Raw genomic sequence first — 19,508 nt, 5'->3', positions numbered from 1 at the left:
CATTACCTAATTAGGTAACATTTTCAGTGCTAGAAGGGATGGGGTTTGCAGAGAGGAAGAAGAGGAAGAAGAATAATTTTCCATAGCCTTATTTGCACCCAAAAAAAAAAAAAGGAAAATACTGATAACTCAGGTTGAAATGAGGAGCCCTTGATGCTCTCTGAGCTTGGTGGTTTTGTTGCAGATATTTTAAGACCCAACTAGGTAACATCATCAGTGCTAGGAGGGAGTGGGGTTTGTGGAGAGGAGGAGGAAGACTGTGGCTACTTCGGTGCTGTCTGTTTGTTTTCTTGCAGACGTTTCATTACCCAATTAGGTAACATCATCAGTGCTAGAAGGGAGTAAAGTTTGCTCTCTGTTTATATACAACCTCTTCTAGTTCTAACGATGTTACCTAGCTCAAGCAATGAAACAACTGCAAGAAAACCATCAAGCTCCGGAGACCACCGAAGCCCCCTTTTATTTGCACCCTAATAAAGCCCGCTCCATCTTCAGCACGGCATGCGCCAACCAATCCGAAGGGTTAGCAAGACAGAGGCACCCAAGGGCCGCGGTTTTTACTCCGCCACAGCCAAGCAGATGGAAGAATCTTATTTTTTTTTTTTTTCTCCTCCCAATCCTAAAGTTTTTAATAACCTTTTCTCTTGGCTGAACCTTTGCAAATCCCAGTGGAAGGGCTGTTTTTTTTTTTGTTTGTTTGTTTGTTTTTTTCCAGATGGTGGGAAATAAACTCTGGAGCACTTCAGGGTGTGGAGAGCTCATTAACCTAAGCTGGCAGGCTGCCAGCTTTCTCCAAAATTCAAGGAAGCTCCTTGGGAGACCAACTTCTCTCTCCTTCTCTCTTATAAAATGTCCACCAGGACAGCAGCTCAAGCCTTTCACGGATGTTTTGCCAGCCTAACTGTTAATTTGATTAGAGGTGGCTTTTTTTTCTGGGTTACAGAAGCCAGCATGTCCAGATGGAAATCTCAGCGGGATCTTTTAAAAATGGGCCATTTACGGAAGACCTCTTCCTCGGTGTTTCCTTCTGCAGCCAAGCCAGGGCCTTTGAGCTGTGTAGCCGTCCAGTTGGGGAGGCAATTGAAACCAAATAAATTTGATTTTAGAAAAAATGTTGCAGCTATGCAGCTCTGGTGTAGCAAAGAAACACACACCCACCCACCCCAAATGTCCTGATTTTTTTTTTTTTTAAGAATCGTAATTTAATAAACATCATTAGAAGGAAAGATGCTTCTTTAGTATATCGTGTTGTTTTTAACACCCGGGTACCCCCCAACGCAGCATCAGACATACTTAAAATCCGTTGCTTCCAGAAATTTAACCAATTGCTTGAACTTTCATAGTATTGAAGCTGTTACCTAGCTGGGTCGCGAAACGTCTTCAGGCAAGCAGCGAAGCTCACAGAGCAGCAAAAGCCTCCACAGTTCTGCCCTGAGCTATGAATATTCTGAAATACGGTGCTTTTATACTAGTGCTATAACAGGTAAATCCTCGATTTATGACCACAATGGAGCTCAAAATTTCTGTTGCTCAGTGAGACATTTGTTAAGTGAGTTTTGTCCCATTTTACGAACATTCTTTGCCACCTGTGTTAAGTGAATCCCCGCAGTTGTTAAGTTAGTGAGACGGTTGTTAAGTGAATCTGGCTTTCCCCTTTGACTATCAGGAGGTCGTAAAAGGGAATCACAGGACCGTGGGACACGGCAAGCGTCATAGATACATGCCAGAGGGTGAACCCCTTCCTTGCTTTGGCTCCAGCAATGGCCTCAGGTGAGAAAGAAACTCAAGACTGGCCCTCCTTGATGCTCGGTGGTGTAAGAGGCAGGAAGGGAAAACTTGGCTCAGCTTTCCCAAACACAAATAGTCCTCAACTTACAACCATAAATGAATCCCAAATTTCCGTTGCTAAGCAAAGACAACTGTTGAGTGACTTCGGTTGCAAAAGGTGATCAGATGACCTCGGGATAATGCATCGGTGATACATACGAGCCAGTTGCCAAGGGTCCAAATTTTGATCACGTGACCATAGGGATGCTGCCACGGTCGTTAAGAGTGAAAAACGGTCACAAGACAAGTCACTTGATTTCAGTACCGTCGTTAACTTTGAATGGTCAGGAAACGGAATAATTGCAAACCCAGGAGTATCTAGATCCCAGCCTGAATCCATACGACGGTATTTCTCAGGCAGGGTGACGTGGCCTACCTCAAAGGGCTGGCAACACAGAGGTGACTGTTTGGGGGGGGGGAATAAGAACAGCCTTTGTATGCAGGGCAGGGAAATCGGGGCACCCAGAGATCATCCATCAGGATCTCTCTGCTCCAGTATTAAATGCTCAAATATTAGCATTTTTTTTCAACCTGAGGCACTGAAGAGGGTGGACTTCAACTCCCAGAATGCCTCAAATATTAGCATTTTTCAACCTGAGGCACTTCAAGAGGGGGTGGACTTCAACTCCCAGAATTCCCCCAGCCAGCGTTGCTGGCTGGGGGATTCTGGGAGTTGAAGTCCACCCCCTCTTGAAGCCCAGGTTGAAAAAAAAAACACTTAATATAGAAGGCCAAAGCCTCCCAGAAGCCGCCTCGTGCTTGAAATAGGCGGCCAATAAACTGAATATATAAACCAGGCCCCAAATAAACATTAAAGCCGGCCCGAACTACACTTCCCGTCACTCCCCGCGCGGCGACGCGCGCCGTGGCCCTACGCGCGGTCGCGTCGGCGATGACGTAACGTCGGCAGCGCCCGCCAGCCCGCCCTCATTTTCCCCCCCTTTGGCGTTGCCGGGCAACGGGCCCGCCAACAAGATGGCGGCGCTCCGCCCCTGAGAGGCGAAGCCGGCGCGGCGCTGTGAAGGTTAGCCGCGGAGATGTCTCGGCCTCCGCCGCCCCGTTCTCCGTCGCCGCTGTCGACGCCGAGCAGCCAGTCGTGGCGAGACCTCAGCCACGCCTCCCTGGAGGACCGCATGGCGCTGACGCGGTCCTGGGTGGCGGCGCCTTCCGTCACCTTCTCGCTCCTCCGCGCCGGCCAAGATGAGCGGCTCTCCCGGGGACAGGAGGAGGAGCTGACGGAGAGCGAAGAGGAGGAGGAGGAGGAGGAGGAGTCCACCGAGTCGGAGCCCGAGCCGGAGCTCATGGAGGAGGTGCGGCCGCTGGCGGTGGTGGGGGGCGCTATTAGGGGATTTACGGGAGGGGGCTGGGGGGGAGTTTTGCCTGCGCGAAGGCATTACGGTAACGAGGAGGGGGCTCTCATTGGGGCTTTTGGAAGGGCGCCCCTATATGGAGCATTATGGGAATTTAGGAGTGGGCTCTTATTAAGGTATTTACGGGAGGGGCTTTTGGAAAGGTTCCTCTATGTAGAGTATTACGGGAATTGAGGAGTGGGCTCTTATTAAGGTATTTACGGGACAGGCTTTTGGAAGGGCGCCCCTATATGGAGCATTATGGGAATTGGGGAGGGGCTCTTATTAAGGGATTTACGGGAGGGGCTTTTGGAAAGGTTCCTCTATGTAGAGTATTACGGGAATTGAGGAGTGGGCTCTTACTAAGGTATTTACGGAACAGGCTTTTGGAAAGGTTCCTCTATGTAGAGTATTACGGGAATTGAGGAGTGGGCTCTTATTAAGGTATTTACGGAACAGGCTTTTGGAAAGGTTCCTCTATGTAGAGTATTATGGGAATTGGGGAGGGGCTCTTATTAAGGTATTTACGGGAGGGGCTTTTGGAAAGGTTCCTCTATGTAGAGTATTACGGGAATTGAGGAGTGGGCTCTTACTAAGGTATTTACGGGAGGGGCTTTTGGAAGGGCGCCCCTATATGGAGCATTATGGGAATTGGGGAGGGGCTCTTATTAAGGGATTTACGGGAGGGGCTTTTGGAAAGATTCCTCTATGTGGAGTATTACGGGAATTGAGGAGTGGGCTCTTATTAAGAGATTTACGGGAGGGGCTTTTGGAAAGGTTCCTCTATGTGGAGTATTACGGGAATTGAGGAGTGGGCTCTTACTAAGGTATTTACGGGAGGGGCTTTTGGAAGGGCGCCCCTATATGGAGCATTATGGGAATTTAGGAGTGGGCTCTTATTAAGGTATTTACGGGAGGGGCTTTTGGAAAGGTTCCTCTATGTAGAGTATTACGGGAATTGAGGAGTGGGCTCTTATTAAGGTATTTACGGGACAGGCTTTTGGAAGGGCGCCCCTATATGGAGCATTATGGGAATTGGGGAGGGGCTCTTATTAAGGGATTTACGGGAGGGGCTTTTGGAAAGGTTCCTCTATGTAGAGTATTACGGGAATTGAGGAGTGGGCTCTTATTAAGGTATTTACGGAACAGGCTTTTGGAAAGGTTCCTCTATGTAGAGTATTATGGGAATTGGGGAGGGGCTCTTATTAAGGTATTTACGGGAGGGGCTTTTGGAAAGGTTCCTCTATGTAGAGTATTACGGGAATTGAGGAGTGGGCTCTTACTAAGGTATTTACGGGAGGGGCTTTTGGAAGGGCGCCCCTATATGGAGCATTATGGGAATTGGGGAGGGGCTCTTATTAAGGGATTTACGGGAGGGGCTTTTGGAAAGGTTCCTCTATGTAGAGTATTACGGGAATTGAGGAGTGGGCTCTTATTAAGGTATTTACGGAACAGGCTTTTGGAAAGGTTCCTCTATGTAGAGTATTACGGGAATTGAGGAGTGGGCTCTTACTAAGGTATTTACGGGAGGGGCTTTTGGAAGGGCGCCCCTATATGGAGCATTATGGGAATTGGGGAGGGGCTCTTATTAAGGGATTTACGGGAGGGGCTTTTGGAAAGATTCCTCTATGTGGAGTATTACGGGAATTGAGGAGTGGGCTCTTATTAAGAGATTTACGGGAGGGGCTTTTGGAAAGGTTCCTCTATGTGGAGTATTACGGGAATTGAGGAGTGGGCTCTTACTAAGGTATTTACGGGAGGGGCTTTTGGAAGGGCGCCCCTATATGGAGCATTATGGGAATTGGGGAGGGGCTCTTATTAAGAGATTTACGGGAGGGGCTTTTGGAAAGGTTCCTCTATGTGGAGTATTACGGGAATTGAGGAGTGGGCTCTTATTAAGGTATTTACGGGAGGAGCTTTTGGAAAGGTTCCTCTATGTAGAGTATTATGGGAATTGAGGAGTGGGCTCTTATTAAGGTATTTACGGGAGGGGCTTTTGGAAAGGTTCCTCTATGTGGAGTATTACGGGAATTGAGGAGTGGGCTCTTATTAAGGTATTTACGGGAGGGTTTTTTTGGAAGGGTGCCCCTATATGGAGCATTATGGGAATTGGGGAGGGGCTCTTATTAAGGGATTTACGGGAGGGGCTTTTGGAAAGATTCCTCTATGTGGAGTAGTACGGGAATTTAGGAGTGGGCTCTTATTAAGAGATTTACGGGAGGGGCTTTTGGAAAGGTTCCTCTATGTAGAGTATTATGGGAATTGGGGAGGGGTTCTTATTAAGGGATTTACGGGAGGGGCTTTTGGAAAGGTTCCTCTATGTGGAGTATTATGGGAATTGAGGAGTGGGCTCTTATTAAGAGATTTACGGGAGGGGCTTTTGGAAAGGTTCCTCTATGTGGAGTATTACGGGAATTGAGGAGTGGGCTCTTATTAAGGTATTTACGGGACGGGCTTTTGGAAAGGTTCCTCTATGTGGAGTATTACGGGAATTGAGGAGTGGGCTCTTATTAAGGTATTTACGGGAGGAGCTTTTGGAAAGGTTCCTCTATGTAGAATATTATGGGAATTGAGGAGTGGGCTCTTACTAAGGTATTTACGGGAGGGGCTTTTGGAAGGGCGCCCCTATATGGAGCATTATGGGAATTTAGGAGTGGGCTCTTATTAAGAGATTTACGGGAGGGGCTTTTGGAAAGGTTCCTCTATGTGGAGTATTACGGGAATTGAGGAGTGGGCTCTTATTAAGGTATTTACGGGAGGAGCTTTTGGAAAGGTTCCTCTATGTAGAGTATTATGGGAATTGAGGAGTGGGCTCTTATTAAGGTATTTACGGGAGGGGCTTTTGGAAAGGTTCCTCTATGTGGAGTATTACGGGAATTGAGGAGTGGGCTCTTATTAAGGTATTTACGGGAGGGTTTTTTTGGAAGGGTGCCCCTATATGGAGCATTATGGGAATTGGGGAGGGGCTCTTATTAAGGGATTTACGGGAGGGGCTTTTGGAAAGATTCCTCTATGTGGAGTATTACGGGAATTTAGGAGTGGGCTCTTATTAAGAGATTTACGGGAGGGGCTTTTGGAAAGGTTCCTCTATGTAGAGTATTATGGGAATTGGGGAGGGGTTCTTATTAAGGGATTTACGGGAGGGGCTTTTGGAAAGGTTCCTCTATGTGGAGTATTATGGGAATTGAGGAGTGGGCTCTTATTAAGGTATTTACGGGAGGGTTTTTTTGGAAGGGTGCCCCTATATGGAGCATTATGGGAATTGGGGAGGGGCTCTTATTAAGGGATTTACGGGAGGGGCTTTTGGAAAGATTCCTCTATGTGGAGTATTACGGGAATTGAGTGGGCTCTTATTAAGAGATTTACAGGACTATAGGGGCTTTTGGAAGGGTGCCCCTATACGGGACATTATGGGAATTGGGGATGGGGGCTCTTATTAAGGGATTTACGGGAGGGGCTTTTGGAAGGGCGCCCCTATATGGGGCATTACCGAAATTGGGGAGGGGGGCTTCTGAGGAGACTTGGGGGGGAGGTTTTTGGAAAGGTGCCTCTATGCAGGGCATTACAAGAACTGAGGAGGGGGCTCTTATTGGGATATTTACGGGAGAGAATTTTTGGGAAGTTTCCTATGTGGAGCCAGGTGAATGTGAGATGGGTAACGTATAAATTTAATTATTAATTTAATTATTATTTAATTATAACAGCAATAATAACAATAGCAACAATAATAATATAATATACTTGGAACAGCTTCCGTCCTGCGACAAATATCTGTAACACTGTCAAACATCCAGATTTGCCTAGCACAGGTCCTTGGTAAGGACTCGATAGGTGGACAGAGATGCCAAACCCAGGCCGAACATCTGGCTGGCTGTGTGATGATCAATAATAATAATATTAATATTAATAATAATAATAATAATAATACACAAGAGAGAAGGCTGCCCTCTGCTGGGCATCCCTCACCAAGCTACAAGCGATAAACCTTGCATTTGGATTATTTTCGCTCTGCCCCACTGTGTCTTCCTCTGTTTCTCTTTCTCTCTGGCATACGTGCAGGTGTTGTTTGACGGTATGTTGACCGAAGCTACCATTGCCGAAGCCCTCCACACCTTGGGCCATTCCGCCTCTGGCACGGAGCGTGTCTACCTTCACCTGTCACTTTCGGTGAGTTTAGGAAAACTTCCTTCGCAGCATTGTCCCCTAGATCAGAGGTCTCCAACCTTGGCAACTTTAAGCCTGGAGGACTTCAATTCCCAGAATTCCCCAGCCAGCTTTGGGAGTTGAAGTCCTCCAGGCTTAAAGTCGCCAAAGTTGGAGAACCCCTGACCAGCGGTGAAATCTGAACCGGTTTACTACCAGTTTGCTGGCTGCGCATGTGCAGTGTGTACCACGCACCCAATGCAAGGTGCTCGTGTGCAGTGCACACCAAAAAGAGGCATGTGGTGAGTAGAACAGCGGGCGAGGAATCAATCAGCTGTGGCGCGCAATCTTTTTTTTGCCTCTGATGTTCGCGCGGCTCAGCTGGGATCATCAGAAGCTTTTTTTTTACTTTTAAAAGCATTTTTTCTACAACTTCTTCGGCCCAAGAGGTTGTAAAAAAAAATGCTTTTAAAAGGCTTTGACGATCCCAGCTGAGCCGCGCGATCATCAGAGGCTTTTTTTTTAACCTTTTAAAAGCATTTTTTCTACAACCTCTTCAGCCGAAGAGGTTGTAGAAAAAACGCTTTTAAAAGTAAAAAAAAAAAAAAAAAGCCTCTGATGATCGCGCGGCTCAGCTGGGCATGGGTGGAGGGGGGGGCAGGGATTTTTGCTACCGGTTCTCCGAACCACCCGCCGCCATCGCTACCGGATCGGGCGATCCAGTCCGAACCGAGAACATTTCACCCCTGCCTTATATCACTGAGATGTTGGCAAGGTCCTCCCATTGAAACCCTGCAGGAGGCACCTGACCATTCCGAGGTCTTTCCACTGAGAGCAGGATTTTGAACTCGGTGGGTGAGTCATCAGGGTCTCAGGCAGAAGTTCTCCAGGAGACCTACCAGGAGAAAGACCTTCTGACCCCTGGCTCTCTCCCTTTTTATTCCCGCAGGATCGTCTTTTGAGTGACGTCCATATTCTTTACAAATACATCCATCTCGAAAAACTCAACCTTTCCTACAATAAAATCAGCGGTACGTGAGCTCCACGGCTACTGACCCTCGAAGCGGTCAGCCACGGTACAGGTAGTCCTCAACTTACGGCCATTCATTTAGCCACCATTCGAAGTTATAATGGCACTGAAAAAAAGGGACTGATAACCGTGTCTCACACTTACGACCTTTGCAGCCTCCCCAGGGTCAATGCAATCGACGTTCAAACGCTTGGCAACTGACTCGTATTTATGACGGTTTGCAGCGTCCTGGGGACACGTGATCCCCGTTTTGCAACCTTCGGACAAGCAAAGTCAAGGGGGGAAAATCTCGATTCACTTAACAGCCGTGTTCCCAACTTAACGGTGATTCATTTAACAATTGTGGCAAAAAAAAGGTCATAAACATGGGGCAAAACTCACTTAGCAAATGTTTCAGAAATTTGGGGCTCAACTGTGGCCGTAAGTCAAGGACTACCTGAATAGCTTAGCTATTTACATGCAACATTCAAAGGCCGTTCAAATCCAAAACTAGAATTAAAATTAGACCAGCCTGAGCTGCACGTATCTTCTTTTATATCCCTCATCTCATTTTTCTTTTTAGATCTCTCCTGCATCAGTTACATGCCTTACCTGTTAGAACTGGATGTCTCCCATAATGTACTAACCACCTATTTTGACTTCCGGCCACCGAAGAATCTCCAGGTGAGTTTATTATTATTTTATTTATTTTTATTAATCATATTTCTATGCCGCCCACTCTCCGAGGACTCTGGGCGGCTTACAACAATCGACAGTATACTAAGTATACAACAATCTGGGTCCTCATTTTACCCACCTCGGAAGGATGGAAGGCTGAGTCAACCTTGAGCCTGGTGAGATTTGATCTGCTGAACTAGCAGTCAGCTGAAGTAGCTGCAGTACTGCACTCTAACCACTGTGCCACCTCGGCTCGAGTTGCAAAATAGAGCTGGGCCTGAGGTTTGAATCTGGCTCAACCCCCTTGTAGTTACCCGGCCAGTCAAACTGCCTTGTTCAAGCCACCTAAATGTAGATGATGATCAGGCTGAGGCCAAGGGAGGAGTCAAATGAGTCATTAGTCATGAGTCTCTTCGTACCCACAAGAGATTTAAGTCTGGCCTATGAATTCCTTCTACTCTCTATCTACCACCAATTTCCATTGGCTGTTAGTAGTTCAGATTCTTGTAGAGAGCTTAAGCTTGCAAATCAATCTCTAGGCCCATTTGAACTGCCTGGATCTCCTGATTTCCTTGGCACTTGACACTAAATGGAGAAAGTGGAATTTTTCATTTATTTCATAGAGATTGGTTGCATTTATCTTTGCAGCTGAGACTGAGTACACTTAAAACGTTTATAGAAATTTGTAGAATTCTTTCTCCCTCACTCACTCCCTCTTTCTCCCCTTCCTTTTTTCCCCTCCCTTCCTCCCTCCCTCCCTCTCTCTCTCTCTCTCTCTCTCTCTTTTCTTTTCTTTCTTGTTTTTCCAAATTATCCTGAATTGAGTGGATGATGGTGATGAGGATAGAAGACAGCAATAGAATATTTGTAGCTCAGGGTTGAACAGTGAGGCCTTGGTGCTCTCTGAGTTTGGTGGTTTTCTTGCAGACGTTTTATGACCCAACTAGATAACATCATCAGTGTTGGGAGGAGGAGGAGGAAGAGGTTCTTTGAGGTCCTTGGTGCTCTCTGAGCTTGGTGGTTTTCTTGCAGACGTTTCATGACCCAACTAGGTAACATCATCAGTGTTGGGAGGAGGAGGTTCTTTGAGGTCCTTGGTGCTGTCTGAGCTTGGTGGTTTTCTTGCAGACGTTTCATGACCCAACTAGACAACCTCATCAGTGTTGGGAGGAGGAGGAGGAGGAGGTTCTTTGAGGTCCTTGGTGCTCTCTGAGCTTGGCTGTTTTCTTGCAGACATTTCATGACCCAACTAGGTAACATCATCAGTGCTAGAAGGGAGTGAGGTTTGCTCTCTGTTTATATAATGGTGGCTTGCCCTGTCAGTGTTGCTAGAAATGGTCTTGGTCATTCCTTAATTAGACTGTTGTTTACTGTTCGTTTGTCTGAGTTGGTAGTTTGATCAGGGTATCCTTAATTTGTTGGTCTAGTGTTAATCTTGGAGTGGATTGCTAGCAAAGTTATGCTTTATCCTTCTTGTTTCCTTTTCAGCTTTGTGATTATCTCTTTCAAATGGTATGTAAACGTTGTTTATCTCGTTGTGCCCGTTGATGGCTGTTTTGTCAGAGTGCCAGCTTCCAGGAATTCTCTAGGGATTTTGGACTAGGCTTCCTCTTGGATGCTCACAGTTCCCCTCTTGAAACTATGGTTCGGTCTCTCCATGTGTGGCACACATGTTTTCCTCATGTCTTCTGACTGCTAGTTGGTTAGGACATCTTCATGTACCCTTCTCCATTTTTTGTTCTCTTTCCAGGTGGCTAATTTTTCCTACAATGACATTTCAAAAATGAAAGACCTTTCCGATTATCAGTCCCTCAAAAAGCTCATACTGGACAGTATCCTTTTAAAAAAAAAAACAACAACGATGCAGAGCAGGGAATTGTCTGCTCAGAAACCTTCCTTGGATCCCAGTAGATTCCCCGTCCAAGCTGCCTTTTTAAAAAGAGGATAATTTTTATTAAAACTAAATAAATAAATGAACAGGAAGGTTGCAAGCTATACAGCAAAGGCCACGCTGGTCCCTGGCAGCCTTTTTAATTGCAGGAATTAGCACTCTAATCATCCTAATAGGATGAAGGCTTAATTTGCTTTCTATCCACCGGATATTTTGGGATCGATCAAACCTACTTATGATGGTCATTTTGTGAAGAGCTCATTCACTCTAGCCCTCGTGTTACGAAACCACTCTCAATGTATAGGTAGTCCTCAATTTATGACCCGGTGGAGCCCAAAAGTTTTGCCTCTAAGCAAGATGCTCGTTAAGTGAGTTTTGCCCCATGATATGCCCTTTCTTGCCGCAGTTTTCTGTGGTAGGATTTCAGATTTCTGTTTGCTAATCGAGGCAGTTGTTAAGCGAGTCTTGCCTCAATTTTATTACCTTTCTTCCTGCAGTTGTTAAGTGGATCGTGGCAGTCATTAAGTTAGTAATGGGGTTGTTAAGTGAATCCGGCTTCCCCCGTTGACTTTGCTCGTCAGAAGGTCTCAAAAGCGGGTCACGTGACCCCGGGACACAGCGACGGTCATAAATATGAGTTATTTGCCAAGTGTCTAAATGTTGATCATGTGCAACGGTCATAAGTGTGAAAAACGCTCCTAAGTCGCTTTTTTCGATGCCATTGTAACTTTGCATGGTCACTAAACGAATTGTTGTAAGTTGAGGACCACCTGGAATCAAATTTGGGAGTTGGATTTACTACGAAATTCCGCTAAACGCCTTCCCAAATCCAGTTTTTTTTTTAAAGTTCTTTTTATCCAACTTTACAAAAAGCAACATTTGCAGTGTGACCAGAACCGATGCTCGAAGCCCCTTTTCTTTATACAGATGGTCCTCGACTTATGACAGTTCATTTAGTGACCATTCGATGTTATAACGGCACTGGGAAAAAAGTGAGTTATGACCGTTTTTCATAATTATGTCCATTGCTGCATCCCCAGGGTCACGCGATCAAAATTCAGACCCTTGGCAACTGGCTCCTATTTATGACGGTTGCAATGTCCTGGGGTTATTCCCTTTTGTGACCTTCTAATAAGCCAAGTCAGTGGGGAAAGCCAGATTCACTTAATGACCCATCTTACTAGTTGAGTTAGACCGCAGCGATTCACTTAACAAGTGCGGCGAGAAAAGTTGTAAAACGGGGCAGAATTCATGGAGCCAATGTCTCGCTCAGCGACATTCGGGCTAAATTGCAGTCATAAGACAAGGACTGCTTGCAAATTCCTTGAAAATCCGGGGGGGGGGGTGTTACAGCCAGGCCCTGCCTAAGGCCTCCATAACACCCTGCTGATTGTGTATATCGTGCGCCAGGAGACGGATTGACGTCATTTTCCTTCGAATTGTCGTCGGACTGGGACCGATCGTTCGGCAACGGGTCCCTTGGAAACACACCTGACTGCCTCCGGAGCAGAGAGCCCATATCTTGGGAGAAATTCTCCTGGCTCAAACAGACTTTCAGACTGATTTATTGTTTCCAATCCCCGGTTTGATACGAGCAGCTTCCTTTTTTTTCTCAAACGCAGAACGATAATACGAGATACTTGAAGCGGACTAATTTTATCACGTATTTCCTGCTCAAAAAGGCTCTACACGGGGAAGTCAGTAAATAGAGGCTTGGAAATTTAACCGTGTTTCTAATTTCGAGGTGTAAAATATTTAAAATATTAGATTAACAGAGTTGGGAGGGACCTTGTAGGTCATCTAGTCCAACCCCTTGCTGAAGCAGGAGACCCTACACCATTTCTGAAGGATGGCAGTCCAATCTCTTCTTGAAAGCCTTCAGTGATGAAGCTCCCACCACTTCTGAAGGCAACTTCTGTTCCATTGATTGATTGTTCTCACTGTCAGAAAGTTCCTCCTTATTTCCAGGTTGAATCTCTCCTTGATCAGTTTCCATCCATTATTCCTTGTCTGGCCTTCAGGTGCTTTGGAGAATAGCTTGACCCCCTTCCTCCTCTCTGTGGCAGCCCCTCAAATATTGGAAGATGCTCTCCTGTCTCCCCTGGTCCTTCTCTTCACTAGACTAGCCAGGCCCAGTTCCTGCAACCGTTCATCATATATTTTAGCCTTCAGTCCCCTCATCATCCTGGTTGCTCTTCTCTGCACTCTTTCTAGAGTCTCAACATCTCTTTTTATAGTGTGTTGACCAAAACTGGATGCAGGATTCTAGGTGTGGTCTTACTAAGGCTTTGCAGAGGGGTATTAGTACCTCCCTTGAGTGAGGTACTACACACAGTGAAGTCAGTAAAAAGAGACATGAAAACGTAACCGTGTTTCCAATTTCGAGATGTAAAATATTTAAACTGCAGCTTCCCTCCCGAGAATCCCGAGTCAGTTGCCTCAAAGGCTCAAGACTAACATTTAGACGGTATCTAAATGTTGCTTAGATACCATCAACATTGGCTTAACCTCCTGCCTTTGCTGACTTTATTCTTATTTTCCTCCCAAGATAATCAAAGCTCCCTGATGCACAAAACAGGTAGTCCACGGCTTACGGCCGTAATTGAGCCCAAAGCTCCTGTCCCTAAGTGAAACACGTGTTCAGTGACTTTTGCCCCATCTTACGACTTTTGCCACTGTTGCTAAGCGGGTCGTTGCAGTTGTTAAGTTGGGACTGCAATGATTCACTTAACAGCTGGGACAAGAATGGGGTAAAACAACAAATGTCTCACTTAGCAACAGAAATTTTGGGCTCAGTTGTGGCCGTAAGTCGAGGACTACCTGCACCAAGCTGGAGCTTTGGTCTCTCCAGTCCGGTATTGTTATAGCTGTCCCAGGTTTTTTTTTTTTGTCTCTAAGTTTCAGAAAAGAATCTTTCCCAGCCCTACCTGGAAATGCCAGGAGATTAAATTTACAGAATAACAAGAGTCGGAAGGGACCTTGTAGGTCATCTAATCCAACCCCCCCACCCAAGCAGGAGATCCTACATCATTTCCGACAGATGGCAGTCCAGTCTCTTCTACAAAGCCTCCAGGGATGAAGCTACCCCAACGTCTGAAGGCAAACTGTTGCATTGCCTTGGGAGACAAAACTCTTATCTCCATGATGGCGAATCTATGGCACATGTGCCTGAAGTGGCACGCAGAGCCATGTCGCCTGGCACGCGTGGCCTCGCCCGTTGCTCTTCTGGATTTCTGGCGCGCATGTGTGCGCGATGATCAGCTGGCCTTCGCGTGTGCGGCAGTGCTGGAAACTGGAGGTGGTCTTCCAGTTTCCGCGTGCGCTTGAGCGCTGGCCATCTGATCATTGCACACACATGCGCGACAGAAACCGGGAGCTGCCTGGTGCACATGTCTTCGGAAGTTCCAGTTTCGGGCATGCACATGCTCACCGGGCAGCTCTTCCGAAAAAGTTCGCCATCACTGCTCTATCTGATAATAATAACTTGATAATAATAATAACTTTATTGTCATTGTACATTTATACACAGTATACCCATACAACGAAATTCACTTAACACCCAAAGACCAGGTCCAACACACATAACAATCCCCAAACACCACACTCCCACCCACCACAATTCCCCCACTCCTAAACCACCCAAACATCCACACAACAGACCAAGTGATGCTGTCCAACAGCTCCCTGATGGTGGCCCTTTAGTTCATTGTTGAGTGCAATTATAGCTCTGGGATAAAAACTATTCAGAAGACGTGTGGTCCGAGTTTGAATTGTTCTGTCTCTTCTGCCAGAAGGCAACGGTCCAAAAAGATTGTAAGCAGGACGGGAAGAGTCTCGGAGAATGTTCTGCAACTTTCTCAAACAGCGAGATGCGAAGATGTCGTCCAGGGCTGGTATGAGATTCTGGGCAGTTTTAATGATTCTCTGTAGAGCTTTTTTTGTCCGCTACAGAGCTGCTCCCACACCATGCAAGAATGCCGTATGTCAGGACACTCTCCATGGTGCTGCGATAGTTGGACAGAAGGAGATGTAGGAACAAATCTCATTTCAGCTATGACTAATGGGCTCTTTCGGTTGATAGAACAAACGAGGAAGAACGGAGCTTCTCAATCATCCCGCTCATGGGTAAGGCAACTGGACTTCTCCTTTTGTTTTTTCCCCACAAAAACGTTTCGCTTCTCGTCCGAGGAGCCTCTTCAGTTCGAACGAACGTTAGCACCGAAGAAGTTCTAGAACCGACGCTAGAACTGAAGAAGCTTCTCGGATGAGAAGCGAAACGTCTTTACAAGAAAAAAAAAACCCAGAAAGTCCAGTTGCCTCCTGAGAAAAAAGCACCTTTGGGAAAACCAGGGTCTGGATGACTGAGACTTTCTGCAAGAAGAAGCTTTGCTCAAGTCAACATCTCCCCCAGGTTTTCTTCAATTCACGGAGTTTTTCTCCCCAGTCCTTCCTCCGTCAGCTTTGACCTCGTCTAGGTTGCCGTTTCATTTCTTAATTCTCATGCCGACGTGCAGATAACAGCATCACGGAGATTCAGGGCCTGGAGAACTGCCACAGCCTGACCTACCTGAGCTTGGCGAACAACAAGATCAAAGCAATCACCGGCTTAAAACATTTGCCCATCAAAACTCTCTGCCTGGTGAGTTTCCATCTGTTGCCTGAAATGAAACGTCTTTCCTGACCGTAATATGTTGGGTTGTCGTACAAGAATGTAGGGTTTGAAGCCCTATATTGGGTTGGTGAACGAGGGCCCTTTGATGACTCGTGGACTTCAATTCCCAGAATTCCTGGCTGGCTGGCTCAGGAATTCTGGGAGTTGAAGTCCACGAATTGTAAAGGAACCATGGAATAAATCTGGATTTATTCTCAGTTAATTTAAGGACAAGCATCACCTGGACAAGATGGGATTGGACGTAATTCCATCCTCAAGTTTTGCACTGTGGGGAGATACAGGTAATCCTCGACTTACAACACTTTGTTTAGTGACCATTTAAAGTTACAAGGATCCTGGAAAGAAGTGACCTACAGCCATTTTTCACACTTACAATTGTTGCCACATCCCCGTAGTCCCACGATTAAAATCGAGACGCTTGGCAACTGACTCATACTTATGACGGTTGCGGTCTCCTGGTTCACACAATCCCCTTTTGCAACCTTCCAACCAGAGGCGTTTGTTCAGTGAGTTTTGCCCCATTTTACGACTTTTCTTGCCACATTTGTTAAGCAAATCACTGCGGTCGTTGAATTAGTCACAGCGTGACTAATTGTTAAGTGAATCTGGCTCCCCCCTGGACTTTGCTTGTCGGAAGGTCGCAAAGGGGGACACAACAACCGTCATAAATACAAACCAGTCACCAAGCATCTGAGTTTCAATCACGTGACCCTGGGGATACCGTAAAACAGTTCTAAATGTGAAGAACAGTCATCGTTCCCTCCCCTTTTTTTTTCCAGTGACAACGTAACTTTGAGTGGTCATTAAATGAACTCTTCTGAGTCGAGGACCACCTGTATATAAAACGATGTGGTGTTGAAGCAAGCAGTGGGGGTCCCTGTTCTGCCCCAGCTACGGATCCCAAAGAACGCAGCACACACAAACTCTATACCAAGCTTATTTTACTCAAATAACTCAGTCTTTATCAACCAAAGGCTGTTAATAAACTGTCTTAACAGCCTATAAGAATTCCAAGATAAGGTAATCACAGTTTTACTAGAGTTGGCAGAAAGCCCAGAAGCAATTTGCAGAGAATCCGGACAAGAAGGAGAGTGAAATAAAGTTGTTCCCTACAGCTTGCTTCAGTCGGTGTTCCTCCTTAAATAGGCGAAGGGAGTGGCCAATTAGCCCCAAGCCTTACTCTTGAGGAGACCTCCTCCTGAGGAGCCACTCCTGCCTTTTGGCAGCTCTGCGCGCCCGTGCATTGAGAAGAGGCTCCTCCTCTTCGTCCTCTTCACTTAAGGGAGCTTCTGGAGGTTCTGAAGGCCCTGGCTGAATCCCCACCTCTGGCACCACATCTTCTCCAGCCTCCTCATTGTCCGACTCGGGTGCCAGCTGCATAGGCTGCTGGCGGAGCCCCACACCAGCCTCCTCACTGTCCGAATCAGCTACTTGCTGCACAGGCCACTGATAGGCCACAACATTCCCTGATTGTGCTTGGATTATGCCCAAAGAACCACCATGGTTGGGCACATTGGAGGCTCGTGATTATTTTGGCAGAAATCAAACCAGATCGAGAAAGCAGTGGGCTTGGAAAAACTCGAGGTGTTACAAGTGTTGGATTTGTCCGGCAACCAGATCAGCAGCTTGGAGGGTCTGGAAGACCACAATCTCCTGCAGGACATCAACCTGGAAGATAACCAGGTAAGATTTATACAGCAGAGAAGACTCAGCGGCCAACCGCTTGGGGTGGGGGAGGGAATTCCTCCTCCTCGGAACCTCTTGCAATGGCCAGGAGAACCAAGGAACGAGGCTTTTCCCAGAATCCTCCTCTTTTGGATATATTGGGGTGGGGGTGGGAGTGGGGAAGTTGAAGGAAAAGAAGGGAAGAGAAGCGACTTTGAAAAGGTGCTTGAGAAAATGTCTGTAAATTGGACAAACCCATATGAGTAACTCTTATTTTGCATAATTTATTGCACAAATGAGCCATCATCTATCTATCCATCATATCTTTGTTTATTCATCCATCATTTATCGATTTATTCATTCTATCATCTATCGTCCATCTACTATATAACCAACCAACCATCCATATTACCTTTCTGTCTGTCTGTCTGTCTGTCTGTCTGTCTGTCTGTCTGTCTGTCTATCTATCTATCTATCTATCTATCTATCATCTATCTCTATCTACCAACCTACCTATCTAACCATCCATCCATCCATCCACTCACTCACCCATTTGATGACAAATGAGCCATCATCTATCTACCCATCATATCTTTGTTTATCCATTCATGCATCCATCATATCATCCATCCACTTATTCATTCTATCATTGTCCATCTAGTATATAACCAACCATCCATCCATTCTACATCTATATCTATCCTATCTATCTGTCTGTCTGTCTGTCTGTCCTCTGACATCTATCTATCATCTATCTGTCTGTACTTATTTCTATCTCTTTATTATGTCTTTTTATCTCTATGTTTATCTGGTCTATCATGTCAACCATATCTATCTGTCACTATCATGTCTGTTTATCTATTATGTCTGTTTATCTCTATCATCTGTTTATATCCCTCTAAAGCCATGAGGGTTAAAAACCTGAGTTTCTTGATTCTTTTTTTTTTTTTTCCTTTTTCCTCCCTGGGCAACTGAGATGAGGAAAGTCCTTGGGTGTCACCTGCTCCCTGATGAAGCTGCTCCATCCATCCATCCATCCATCCATCCATCCATGATTTTGAAGCATTCTCCTCCCTCCCTCCCTCTTTCCTTTAATCCATACCGTTCTTCTTCTCCTCGTCATCAGGTGTCTGAACTGAGCGAGCTGGAATATATTGAATCCCTGCCTCTGCTGAGAGTGTTCAGCCTCTTGAAGAATCCTGTTCAGGTGAGGGAGAAGTCAAACCGTCAATGAAATATCGGAAGAGTTGTAAATCTTTATCATGCTAACAATGTCATTTGGTAGGACAATTAAGGGACGGGTAACGATTTGAAGTCGATTCCACCAAGAGAAGCAAGACAACATCGCCCAGAGTCGCTTTGGATAGTGAGATAGCAATAGCACTTGCACTTATCCATAAGTCCAACTTATATGTAAGTCCTTTACTTACAACAGTTCACTTAGTGACCATTCAAAGTTAAAGCGTCACTGAAAACAGGGACTGATGACGTTTTTCAGTTATGAGCTTTGCAGTATCCCCACAATCCCGTGATCAGAATTCAAAGGCTTGGCAACTGACTGGTATTTATGACTGTTGCAGTGTCCTGGGGTCATGCAATTCCCCCCCCCTTTTTTTTTTTATTTGATTTATATGCCGCCCTTCTCCGGAGACTCAGGGCGGCTTACAATGCATTAAGCAATAGCCTTCATACTTTTGTATATTTTATACAAAGTCAGCTTATTGCCCCCACAAACTGGGTCCTCATTTCACCTACCTTAGAAAGGATGGAAGGCTGAGTCAACCTTGAGCCTGGTGAGATTCGAACTTACAGTAATTGCAGACAGCTGGATGATAATAACAGGCTATTAGTCTGCTGTGCCACCAGGCTCTTTTGCGACCTTCTGATCAGCAAAGCCCAATGGCGAAACCAGATTCATTTAACAACCGGGGTTACTAACTGCAGTGATTCACTTAAACAACACCAAATTGTTGGGCTCAATTGCGGTCGTAAATTGAGGACCACCTGTAGACCGCTTCACGGTGCTTTTATACAGTCCTCTCTAAGCGATTTGTGCAGTCAGCCTGTTGCCCCCAAACATTTGGGCCTTCATTTGACCAACCTCAGAAGGATGGAAGGCTCAGTCAACCTTCAGCCAGTCAGGATCGAACTCCTGGCAGCGAGCAGAGTCATCCTGCAATGCTGCATCCTAACCGCTGCGCCACCACGGCTCCTGGCTGTCCTATAAATTTAACAAATAAAAGAAATAGATTTAATGCATCAATAAATACATCC

General features: G+C 46.0%; 1 protein-coding gene across 2 annotated transcripts in view; it reads left to right on the top strand.

Annotated features, from left to right (window-relative positions):
* Positions 1–2,769: 2,769 nt before the first annotated feature.
* The window catches only part of LRGUK (leucine rich repeats and guanylate kinase domain containing), a 39,202-nt gene continuing 22,463 nt past the window's right edge, over positions 2,770–19,508 (top strand). The window contains exons 1-8 of one of the 2 annotated variants that reach the window (XM_060687049.2): positions 2,770–3,137; positions 7,236–7,343; positions 8,269–8,350; positions 8,912–9,012; positions 10,757–10,838; positions 15,412–15,536; positions 17,109–17,252; positions 18,361–18,441. In XM_060687049.2, coding sequence (XP_060543032.2) covers positions 2,865–3,137; positions 7,236–7,343; positions 8,269–8,350; positions 8,912–9,012; positions 10,757–10,838; positions 15,412–15,536; positions 17,109–17,252; positions 18,361–18,441 — 996 coding nt within the window. In that variant the 5' untranslated portion in view covers positions 2,770–2,864. The remainder of the gene's footprint in view (positions 3,138–7,235; positions 7,344–8,268; positions 8,351–8,911; positions 9,013–10,756; positions 10,839–15,411; positions 15,537–17,108; positions 17,253–18,360; positions 18,442–19,508) is intronic. The other variant, XM_060687050.2, reaches the window with a different exon arrangement.

Source organism: Pantherophis guttatus, chromosome 7 (genome assembly GCF_059756535.1).
Source record: "Pantherophis guttatus breed Tessera chromosome 7, ASM5975653v1, whole genome shotgun sequence".
In the NCBI taxonomy this organism is placed as follows: Eukaryota; Metazoa; Chordata; class Lepidosauria; order Squamata; family Colubridae; genus Pantherophis; species Pantherophis guttatus.
Note: the sequence above shows the minus strand (reverse complement) of the source record. Positions and strands in the feature narration are given on the sequence as shown.